Source organism: Sciurus vulgaris (assembly GCF_902686455.1).
Source record: "Sciurus vulgaris genome assembly, chromosome: 2".
In the NCBI taxonomy this organism is placed as follows: domain Eukaryota; kingdom Metazoa; phylum Chordata; class Mammalia; order Rodentia; family Sciuridae; genus Sciurus; species Sciurus vulgaris.
In genome coordinates, this window is record NC_136462.1 from 148,113,279 (window position 1) to 148,125,699 (window position 12,421).

Below are 12,421 nucleotides of genomic sequence, written 5' to 3' on the forward strand. Positions count from 1 at the left end.
TTTATTTACAACTTTTCTACAAAAAATATATGCATTGTCTTGTCAAACAATTCAAAATAATGGTGGAGAAATAAATCAGGAGCATGAGGTTACCCATGCTGTGAGGAGGAGCTCTCTTGGGGACAGGAGGCATGACCTGGAGCTTTCTGGCTTTCTCACTGGAGGCTCAGAGAATTCCTGGTCTAATACACTTGTTTCCATTTTGTTCTATTCTCATCTAACCCCCTCCTTTGTGTATGTGGGAAGGTCTTGGCCATTGAAACTTTACCAGTCCTTTTTATTTTTTATTTTGAGACGGGGTCTCTCTAAATTGCTGAGGGTCTTGCTAAGTTCTGAGTCTGGTTTCAAACTTGAAATCCCCCTGCCTCAGCTTCCCAAGTAGCCAGGATTATAAGTGTGTACCACTGCATGTGCCAGTGTGCCTAGACCCCCTCCTTTTACTGGCCTTGAAAAGGTGAGCCTTCCAACTTCAAGGCCAGCAGCTCCAGCTCTAGGCAGCTCACCTCCCACTCAGCCTTAGACTGACATTTCTCAGCCTCACCTGAAGTGACCTAGTCCCTCCAAACACCTGCATCAACCCATGAAAGTTGCTTCAACTATAGATCTACTACTCTGATAGAGTAATTTCCCATTGCAAAAAAAAAAAAAAAAAGTATATACTATTTCTGGTAAAAGTTATAAATATAAACACACACACACACACACACACACACACACACACACACACACGTAGGAATTTGGAGAACAGGGAAATACAAACCAAAATAGGAAGTTTAAATAACTCATAATCTTACCACCAAAAACCAGCAGCACCACTATTAATATTTCCTTCTAGGTCTTTTACCTTCACATTGTCAACAAGTTGAGATCTTGTCACATGTCCACTTTTTATCTGACTTTATTTCACTCTAGAATATAACTTAATGCCACAACCAGCACAGCTAAACTTGGGGTTCTGGTGAGGTATGATGGGAGATTAGAAAATAAAAACTCACACATGCCGATTTTGAAGATAAATAGCTGGGGTCAGGTGGAGTGCTGCTCTCTGATGAAGAAGCAGATCTAAAGAGTTATGTCATTAATCTTTATTTATATATGTCTCAGTATCAGGTTAAAGATTGTGGAAGCATTATTCTTTGTATTCAGGAAAGCTACAGAAACTAGAAACATCTTCTTAGCTTTTCCTCAGTTGCAGTCCACAGTTGCAAAGTGCAATGTTAGGAACTTTGTGTAGCTCTCAAGAAAGTCCATTGTTTAAAGTTACTGTCAAGCAGGCAGGCTCAGGAGTAGCAGAACTGGTGTAACATTGTGGCTGTCTAGCATAATTCCTCTATTCCCAGGAGTTACGTGCCTGAGATCAAGGTCAAAGCAGATAGGACTCTTGCACAGAGCCTTTTCATGCAGGGCATTACCATAGTAGCTGAGCATGCTGTGCACAGAAACATTCTAGGCACCAGGCATACCACAGCCATGAGGTCATCAGGGACCCCGATCTCAGACACTGCTCTCCCATTATCTGTCATCATTCTCCACAACTTAATATCTTTTTAATTTTGAGAAAAGCATTTTTATTGTGTTAATTTCCTATCTCTGTAATAAAATACCCAAGATAAATAACTTATAAATAGAAAAGGCTTATTTTGGCTCATGGTTTTGGAGATTTCAGTCCATAATCAATGGGCGCTGTGGCTTTGTATGTGGCAAGGCAGATACCCCTCTCATGGGGGAGGGGGGTGTAGTAGAGCAAGGCTATTCCCCTTCTGATCTGGAAGCAAAAAGAGAATGAGGAAGGGGTTGGAGTTCCTCAACTCCCTTAGAGGGCATATCCCCAATAAACTAAGGACCTTCCACTAGGCTTACCACCTTGAACACATAGGACCAAGTAAAAATACATGGGTTTTTGGGGAACATTCAACATCCAATCTAAAGCATTTGTAAAAAAGTTTTTTCATTACTGTATAATATTCCACAGGAAGGCTGTCTGTAATTTACTTTACTACTGTATGATTGGACTACCTGGATACAGAGAATAAGATCCTTTCTATCTTGACTTTCCCTATCTCTGGAATATCTCTGGAGGCTCATCCTGGCACCCCCGACAAGGAATGGAAGGGACTCTTCCAACTCTGTCCTCCCAACTGCCTCACTCCTTGTCAACACAGCTAAACTACTAGGTCCCCAGGAAGGCCCGCAGCTGCTGGGTAGGGTACAGAGGACTGGATCCTCTGGAATCTTCTGTAGGGAAGAGGGCTAGAATCAGCAGAACTGATCAATGGGGTGTTGGTGGCCAGGGTCAGGGGTTGGGACTGACAGTAGTGTGAGCTGTGGGGAAGTTGGAGGGGACAGCGTGTGACAGACTCAGGGATCAGACTGGAAGGGATACTTACTTGGTCCTAATCACAGTGTTTGAACCACATGCCTCAGGCAACTCATTTTTTAGTTTGGGCCCTAGAGATCAATTGGGAAACACTCAATTTAAAGAAGTTTCTTCCCATTCTACCTGCTCTGGGGCCTGATGTCTAGGGCTTTCCCAAAGAGCATGTCCTAGTGTTTCATTGTGTAACTTTTCAAGCATGCAGCAGCTTTGAGATAGCATTTCCACGCACACAATCTAGATGCGGTCATTAACATTGCACTCTCCTCGTTTTATCCATACAGGTCCCGAAGGTTTTATACCCCTCACTGTTTTTTTTTTTTTTTTTTTTTTTTTTTTGTCCTGGATATTGAACCCAGGGACACTTTACCACTGAGCTACATCTCCAGCATTTTTTTTTTTCTTTGAGACAGGGTTTTGCTAAGTTGCCCAGACTGACCTGAAACTTGTGTTCCTCCTGCCTCAGTTTCCCAGGTCACTGAGAGTATAGGCCCGTGCTACAGGCCTGACTTGCATATTCTCTCTCTCTCTCTCTCTCTCTCTCTCTCTCTCTCTCTCTCTCTCTCTCTCTCACGATCTCTTTGCTGTTTACTCCTTGTTTCCAGTTTCCCTTGGCTCTTAAAACTAGGTGAAACTGTAAGGATTCATGTGGCAATAGATTCAGAGTTTCAGACTTGCAATAGTCTGTCCAAATGGTTTTCACAAAGTGGCGCTGGAACTTTGGTAAACAGCCAGTGTGAAACAGAGCTTGTCTTTAGGGCTTTGGGCTTTGAAAGGAGGCCATGAGCACCAAATGTGCCACCTGCCCCATAGACCCCTGCTCCTTCCCACCCAGGTCCCCCAGGGCACCATTTCCATTGGCCTGAACACTCTGTTTTCGTGTCTGCCATCTCTGGCTATCCACAAGAGGACAGAAATTTGAGGACACCAGGGGACAGACAAAATTAGTGTCACCTAATAGTCAAAGCCCTGCAAGGTCCAGGCTTTTACACCTAGCTTTCTGCCAGAAACTGGGCTTCTGAATGACCCAACAGTCCCCAAGTCACACAGCACACAGCTCTTGCTGAGGGGGCAGCAAGTGCTGGGTGACGCCAGGTGACATGGTCATCAAGGTGGGAGGAGGCCCCCTTTATCCTTAGGGACCAAAATTACAAACCTAACAATCCTGTTCTTTCCTTTTCCTTCCTTCTTTCCTTCTTTTTCCTTTTCTCTGGTACTGGGGATTTAACCCAGGGTACTTTACCGAGCTTCATCCCCAGCCCTTTTTATCTTTTATTTTCAGACGGTCTCACTAAGTTGCTAAGGCTGGCTCTGAATTTGCAATCCTCCTGCTTCAGTCCCTAAGATTTTACCTGACAATCCTTTGCCTTTCTTGAGGAATGAAGGGCTGAACCTCTGCCAGTGTTATTTGTAGAGTCATAGAGCTCAAATCAGGCTATTTCAATTCAAAGCCTTTGGGCAGGGATTCCCGGATGTTCCAGCTTCTCTCCCCCTTTTCAAAGAGGCAACTGGTCTTTGCGGAATACACACACACACACACCTTTTCAGTATCTTTCCTAAAACAATAGAAGCACTCGCTTTGTGCTTGATGATGGAGGGGATGTGCCTCCCCTAAAGGCCTTTTTTGGGGGTTCCCAAACCCCCCTGGCCAGTTAATGCCCAGCATCAGATGACCCAGGCTGCCTCCCTCCTTCCTCACTGCTGAGCAGTCAGAGGAAATCATACTGTGGACTCGAGTTGGCACCACCCTGGGCTCGAACCTGCTTCTCTCTGCTTACTCCCCTAGTAGCCATCTGTCCCCATCTCTGCCCTGGCTTTGGTCCCTTAGCTGCCCACTCCTCCTTGTCACCCTACACCCTGTACCCCACCTGCCTCCTGACTCAGAGACAGAGGTACCCAGCTCATACCCCAGGATTTGGAGTCCCAGGCCACCCCCTTTCCCATGACTCCCAGATCTTGCTTCCTCCACCATCCACTCTTCCATCTGGTTGGCAGCCACTTCCCCTCCACCAGCTTTTCCTAATCACGGACTAAGGTCACCAAGTTCCCATGTCAGCAAACAAATAAGCACTTTTCTAGGTCTAGAGCCAGAGCCCCAGTGACTACTGGGAACAGCCTTTATACCATGTCGCCATGTTGGTGCGGTTTCCCTAATATTCCTGTAAGGCAAATTCTTGGAGGTGGACTTTGAGGTGTGGGATAGGTTGTGGGATAATGGTTTCCCCAACTCACCCTCCTGTCCCTCCCACACTGGCTACAGAAGCAAAAAATCAACAGCTTGGTATTATTTTAATTTGGAAATTAAGGGTTAAAAATTAACCTTTTATACTGTGTCAGATATTGTAAAATTCTTTCTTCTCTGCAGTTTGCCCTGGGTTTCTTTTCTATAGATGTGTTCATTTTCTTTAATTTTAAGATTTCATTGTCAATGTTGCAAGAAATTTTTCCTGGTTTGTCTTTAGATTGAAGTTATTTTGATTGCTTGTTTAGCCAAACAGAAGTTCTAAGTGTGAACTGTCAGTCATCTCCCTTAGGCTTGGCAGAGGTTGGTGGTCAAGAGCGTCAGAATCAGAGAGCAAACTCTGGACTGTTGGGAGGAGAGGGGAGGTGCAAGGATGGAATCCTGAGTCTGATACCCTCTAGCTGTGTGACCAGGGCAAACCTTGGTTACCTTTGAGGAAAACAGGGTCCTGTGTCTCAGGATATTGCCAGTACTCATGAAAGATTGTCCACTATTTATTGCTAGGTCCATAGAGAAAGCCCTTCTACACACCAAGACTATATTTAAAAAAATCACCCATGTTCTCTTTAAGCACATTCATGGTTTTTATTTTGGTCTTCCTTATTATTTACTTATTTATTTGGTACTAGTAATTGAACACAGGGGAAGTTTACCACTGAACTATATCCCCAGTCCTTTTTAATTTTATTTTCATTTTTTGAGATAAGTTCTCTCTAAGTTGCTGAGGGTGTCACTAAGTTACTGGGACTAGCCTTGCACTTGTGATCTCCTGTCTCAGCCTCCTCAGTCTCTGTGATTGCAGGCATGTGATACTGTGCTCAGTTGGCCCTGCCGGTCTGCCTTTAAAAACTTGGTCTAAGAGGGGCACAGCAGTGCATGCCTGTAATCCCGGTGACTCAGAAGACTGAGATAAGAAGATCACAAGTTCAAAGCCAGTCCCTGAACCTTGGCAAGCAAGACTCTGTCTCCGAATTAAAATAAAAAGGGCTGGAGATGTAGCTCAGTGTAGAGTACTTGCCTTAACATGTATGAGGCCCTGGGTTTAATCCCAGCACTGGAAGAACAAACAAAAATTCTAGTTCTAGTTCCATCTGTTCATGTTTCCTGCATGGTCACTCATTGATACTGTGTTTTTCTGACCCCTCAACCCAGCAAATTATCAGCAGCTTATGTATTGTTATAATTAACTTTTGTGAGTATTTACTCTGTGTCAGGGACCATGCTAAGTGCTTTATGGGTATAACACTTATCACCATTGTCATTGTTGTTGTCATCATTATCTCCACTGACAGAGAGAGCTGAGGCTTATAGAGGTCAACTCACCTGTCCAAGGCCACCAGCTTGAAGGGAAGGTTTGAACCCAAGCAGTTTGAATTCAGAATCTGAGTTTCTAGCTGACCCATTTTCTCCCACACCTGGGCAAAGATGCTCCAGTACCAAGATGTGCATTGTAGCCCAATGGTCCTAGCAGAAGACTGACTCTCCCATGTGTTACAAATAGAGAAAAGGAATGAGGCAGATCTATGATTTGCTGCTCCGGGATAGATCTCAAGTGTCAAAAACAGGTGCATAACTTTGTATTACACACTTCCACCTAAATTTTTTTAATTTTATTTTTTCTGGTACTGGGGATTGAGCCCATTGGTGTTCTACCACTGAGCCACATCCCCAGCCTTTTAAATTTTGAGACGGGGTCATGCCACCTTGCTCAGGGCCTTGCTAAGTTGCTGAGGTTGACCTTGAACTTACAATCCTCTGACCTCAACCTCCAGAGTTGCTGGGATTATAGGCGTGTGACACTACATCTGGCTGGTTTTTATTTCTTTAAAAGAAGCAATGTAAAAAAGAAGAAGAAGCAATTATAGGTTACTTTTTAAAGTTAGAACTATTTTATCTCCATGTAGATGTTCCACATGTAGAACCTCAAAACAAATCCAAAGACACAATCATTGTCTTTCTCCTCAAAAGTGTCTCTCTTACCATTTGCCCTAACTTTGCCCCAGCACCCAGGACAAAAGCCTGGGCAGAGTCTGCATTCCATTCCCCCCCACAGGCACACCCTAGCCCCTCTACCAGGTGACAGGGCCCACCACTCACACACAATGAAGTCTAATTGTTCTGTGGTGAACATGCATTTATTTGATTTTTTAAATTATTCTTTAAAAAACTAAACCCAAACATCTTCAGATTAGTGAACCATACAGTATTTGTCCTTTGTGACTGGCTGTACTCACTCAGCATAATGTTCTCTAGGTTCATTAAAATTAGTAGGATGTGTCATTTTCTCCTTTTTTTTAAAGGTTGAATATATTCCATTGTGCACATAGACCCTGTTTCATTTGGGAATGGAATTTCTGGTTTGTTTTTTTTCATTGTGTTTTGATACTAGGGATTGAACCTAGGGGCGCTTGACCACAGAGCTACGTCCTCAACCCCTTTTTATTTTTTATTTAGAGACAGGGTCTCACTAAGTTGCTTAGGGACTCACTAAGTTGCTGAGACTGGCTTTGAACTTGCAGCCCTCCTACCTCAGCGAAAATGGACTTTTCTTTTTTTCTTTTTTATTCCTTTGCGGTGCTAGGGACTGAACCCAGGGCCTTGTGATTGCAAGGGGAGCTCTCTACCAACTGAGCTATCTCCCCAGCCCCGAAAATGGACTTTTCATTCCTCGATTCCCTCCCCTGCCTGTCAGTGTGCACTATCTGGCCTAGAGTACTAGACCTGTCATTTGTTCCCTTGGTAAAGGCTTTCTGGTACCTGGGGCCACTGTGATGGAGCAGTGTACCATCTCCCAGGGCTTCTCTGATGAGCACAGTGTGACCAGGCCCTGCGCTGGGGCTGGGAAGCTGGGAGGCTGGGGAAGCCTCTCATCTCCGGTTGTGTGGTCCCCAGCTTCCAGACACTGAAGAAAAACCAGGAGAAAGGGCACAACGAGCTGTGGGTCCGGTTTCGGAAGTACTCCATGATTCTCCAGAGAGAGAATGTCAAGAAGTTTTGCCCGGGGACTCTCTGAAGAGGCTTCAACCTAGGCAGCATCTCCCCAGAATGCCCTGAGGTAAGAGGACACAGTGACAAAAAGCCACAACTCAAGGGCTCTGGACTTGTGGTCTGGGACCTCCCCAGGGCTGGCAAGGGAAAGGCAAATTTGGGGGACCTTTGAACACTAAGCTTCTTGTCAGTGCCCTCCAGTGGTCAGATGTGCCACCCAAATAAACAGTGATAGTGTTTCCAGCCTCTTAAGTTGCTGGACTGTGTGTCCCATCATTCCCACCTGGCCCAGACTCCAGCAGGGCCCAGCTAGTGGCCCTCCCAGGCCTGGAAAGCCACTTTCCTCAAATGACCGAGATGCCCAGAAGCTACTGTGTGGCCCTTTCCACCCACTTCTCCATCTCTCTGTGGGCTCCTAACCTTTGCAGAACTGCTTAGAAGGACTGATGGCCTAGTGGTAGGAGCGCTTAGCAGGCTCCAGGCCCTGGGTTAATCTGGAGCTTAAGGAAATGTCTGCTTCTCTGAGGACACCATGTGGTTCCTTTGAGCACTGCAGGAGGTTGTTACAGCCTGGCCCTGGGGGCTCACCCAGCCTCACCCATGATGATAAACTGCTCCAGAAGATTGACTGCTTGCAGGATTTGTGTCGGCTGCTTCCTTTGTGCCTCTACTCACTCGTTCCCTGGGTCACACACCATGCCCCTTGCTGGCACAACATCTTATGGTGCTAACATTGACTGGCTTAATGTCCCCTAGCATGAAGGGGTCCCCACCTAAGACCTTCTGCCCTCTCCCTTTCCCACTATGGGAATGAAAACAGTATGGCAGAAGCAGCTCTTTCCAATGATTCTTTTCCTCCACACATCAGGTGCTGTGGGAACTCTTTAGAAATGAGGGAGCAGAGCTTAGGAGGTTGTTCTTGGCCTTACACAGCACCCAAAGGTGATGGGGAACTAACACTTATGTAGTGTGTGTTTTACACTTAAACCTTAAGTAACCTTGAAAAATGTGGGTATTACCATAATCCCCGTTTCACCCCGAGAGAAATGGAGACTCAGGTTACATGAATCAGCCTGAAACAAGTAAGTCCTGATTAATTTTTTTTCAAGATCCTTCAGCAAAAGGAATTTTTAACTGAGATAACTTAGATGTCCAAGAGTAATTTTTTTGGATTCAGGTTTTTTTTTTTTTTAATTAATTTTTTTCAGCGTTGGGTGACAGGGACCACAGAGACGTGACAAGTGGGAACCTGAGGTTAAGGGGATAATTCTATAAACTGGGCCCATTGTGCTGATCCCCACACGCTTCCACTTTTAAAAAGCAATTTACCTGCAGCTCCGCCTGGCTTAATTCAATAGGATATGTTATATTTCTCAGCAGATTACCTGTTATCTATAAGAGAAGCACAGATCCAAAATGCAGACAAGAGGAACACAGGTTACCTTGAAAGGGGGGACTTTTGTGACCTTTACACAGACTAGATCCCACAACTCAGGGAGGTAAGGATAATTCCTCTATAACTATTAAATCTCTAGGAACAGGTTCCAGTTAGAACCAGTCAATGGGGTAGGACTCTCTGGAAATTTCCCTGGGATCCCCCAATGAAACTAGAGGGTAGGAGAGGCATGCCATCTTTTTCCTCTCTGAGAGGACCCACTCTCAAAAGAGAGTGTCCCCTTTTCTCTTTTCTTATACCTTCTAATAAACTCATACCTGCTACTCTGAAGAACATGTCAGAAATCTTTCTGGTGTGATCACAAAAACCAGTGAGAAAAGACTGCTGGCTGCCTCAGCTCCCCAGCAGACCTTGCCCTCTAACACTGAGGATGGACCCTTACACAGTCTATGCAAAGAAACCTTGTGTACCAGATTCCAAAGAGGAATGAGGGAGAAAGAACCAGGGCTTGACAAAGCCCTCTAGGCTGGGGATCCCCAACTGGGAGACTGGAATGCCAGGGCTCTAGTGTTTTCAATGCAGTGCACCATCAGACTGAGATGACCCCCTAAGAGATCCTAGCCTCCTGGGTGATAAAGCCCCTCAGAAACATCAGAAAACCTGTGTGTTGACCGGGCACAGTGGTGCATGCCTGTAATTCCAGTGACTTGGGAGGCTGAGGCAGGAGGATCACAAGTTCAAAGTCAGCCTCAGCAAAAGCGAGGCTGTAGACAACTCAATGAGACCCTGTCTCTAGATAAAATATTTTAAAAAGGACTGTGAATGTGGCTCAGTGGTTAAGCACCCCTGAATTCAATCCTTGGTACCAAAAAACAAAAAAACGCCCCCCTCGTCTTCTCAGGGGAATGAAGCTAGGGTGAGATAAGTGCCCAAGTGCAAAATTTAAGAAGATGCTCACACTTGGCACTGTGCAAATGCAGAGTCAGAACCTGAGGACAGTGCATAAAGTGGTCTCTGGCTTGGCCCTGGGACAAGCAGGGACTCTGCAGTTACATTGGGCTATCTTCCCTCCTCCAGTGGGCCTATACACATCAGTTCCAGATTGGGGCCCCCTGCCAGGGATTCTGATGAGTTAAGATGCCACCCACTGATAGGGGACAGGCAGACGTGAGTGGTGGGAATATGATGTTAAGGGGATAATTCTATAAAATAGGCCCACTGGGCTGACCTCCCACATGCTTTCACTTTAAAAAAGCAATTTACCTGCAGCCCTGCCTGGTTTAAGTTTATTGAATTTGTTAAGTTCCTCAAGAAACTACCTGTTATCTGAAGGAGAAATGCAGGCCCTGAAATCATGCTGATAAGAGGAATACAAGTTAGCCCGAAGTAGGTGACTTTGTGACCCTTACACAGACCAGATCCCACAACTCAGGGAGATAAGGATAATTCTTCCCTAACCATAAAATCTGTAGGAACAGGTTCCAATTAAAACCAGTCAGCATGGGCTTAAATGACCTAGAGTTGTCATGGAAGTTGGTACTTGAAAATCTGAGGTCCTCCTGCTGCCAGTCAAAAGTCAAGAGGTGGATCTGGGTGTGACTCACTGGAAACTTCCCTGCAATCCTTATAAAACTAGAGGGCAGGAGAGGCTGTTCCTCTCTGAGAGGACTCACTCTCAGAGTGTCCCCGTTCTCCTTTCCCATCCTTTCTAATAAATTTGTGCCTATAACTCTGAAGGACATGTCTGAAATTTTTCTGACTTGTTTGCAAGAACCCAAGGTGAAGAGGGTGCCTTTGTGCTGCCTCAGTTTCCCAGAAGGCCCCAGCACGGTAACACCACTATCTAGAGACGAGTTGGTACTCAGCAGAGGCAGTGCATGCAGGGTTAAGCACACAGGGGCAGTGCAGTCATACTTGGGTCCCAATTCCAATGCTGCCACTTGGCATCTGTGGGGGCCTATAGACACTCTTCTTAAACTTGCTCATCCTTAAAAATGACCCTGTAACTGGGGTATCTCATTGGTTGGCTGAGAACCGGATTGAGAGAGGACTCCCTACCACCTGGCTCAGGGTACCTTTCTGGATGGTGGCCACTCTTGTCCTCACTTAACGGGTTTCCTCCAGGTGCAGATGGAGCTGGGCCAGAAAGGGGGGAATGGGCCCACTGGAGCAGTGGGAGGTGACCCCTTCCTATCTCCAGTCCTCCGTCTCAGCCACTATTAGCAGGGACGTGTTAATGAAAATTCGCACCCAGGTGCTAATAAACAGTGTGCTGCTCCCGGGCTCAGAGCCAGAGGAGAGGCCCTCCTCAGGGAAAGGGGCTGGCCAATGAGCTCCACTTATCTGTGAAAAGACTTGCTAATAACTTTAATTCCCCATCCTAAACCGCTGGGTCTTTGCCATGCAAATAGATTTTCTAAACTGGGTCACTCCTGGGGAAGGAAGATTTCCCATCTACCCCAGTTAGGGTCCTGGGAGGGGAGTGCAAGATGGCTGGTGGAGTTATAGGAAAGGGGGTGACCAGCAAAGGTGTGAGGTCTTCCTTACCTCCACAGGGTTCAGCTTTGGAACTCACTCTGCAGCCAAATGCCAGTCGGAGTAAGCCCTGCTCAGGCCTGGGTCCTTGAACTGCAGAGCAAGGTCCTGACCCCAACTCTGCATTTCTGTCCCTTCTGGCCTAGTCTGGAGAGCTGGGAATGGTTTCTGAGCTGATATAAAACAAACCCATCAACAGATGAATGCATAAACAAACTGTGCCGATGCTGCACAATGGATATTATTGGGCAATCAAAAGGTTTTTGGTTTTGTTGTTTTTGTGCTACTGGGGATCAAACCCAGGGCATCAAGAATGAAGTTCTGTTACATGAGAGTCAACATTGGTAAACCTCAAAAAGCTCAAAAAGAGGCCCGACACAAAGGCCATACTGTATGATGTTTTTAATATGAAATGTTCAGAACAGGCAAATCCATACAGAAAGGGGATGAGTGGTGTGTGTGGTGGTGGGGATTGATAATGAATGAGAGGCAATGAATGGAGTTGGCAAAATCCTACCAGGAGTGAGACTTCCAATTCCCAAGTCCTATCTGGGCTTGCTTATGGAGCCTTCTTATTCTGCAAAATTATCATTCAGGCATATATGTGTAAAGTAACTGGTGCACAATACATAATACTGAAATTGTATTGTAACAGAGGCATTTTGGTTTAATCTAGTTCCCATTTGCTGCCGCTTTCCCACCCGTCCCCTTCCAGGCTGACCCACACAGAGCAGATGTTGAGCCAGGCTGGCCACAAAAAGGACAGGGTCTGGGCTTGTGAGTTTGAGGGGCTGATGATAACAAGAAACACTCTCAACTCTCCTTTATTATTCTTTGGAGGGCAGGGAAGGAGTCTTGTGTTCACTCACCTACAAGAACTGCCAAG

General features: G+C 45.7%; 1 protein-coding gene across 6 annotated transcripts in view; it reads left to right on the top strand.

Annotated features, from left to right (window-relative positions):
* The window catches only part of WDR93 (WD repeat domain 93), a 51,634-nt gene extending 40,902 nt beyond the window's left edge, over nt 1-10,732 (top strand). For 2 of the 6 annotated variants that reach the window (XM_079125422.1, XM_079125421.1), the window contains exon 17: nt 7,509-8,965. In XM_079125422.1, coding sequence (XP_078981548.1) covers nt 7,509-7,629 — 121 coding nt within the window. In that variant the 3' untranslated portion in view covers nt 7,630-8,965. The other 4 variants (XM_079125418.1, XM_079125419.1, XM_079125420.1 and 1 more) reach the window with 4 other exon arrangements.
* Nucleotides 10,733-12,421: the final 1,689 nt, after the last annotated feature.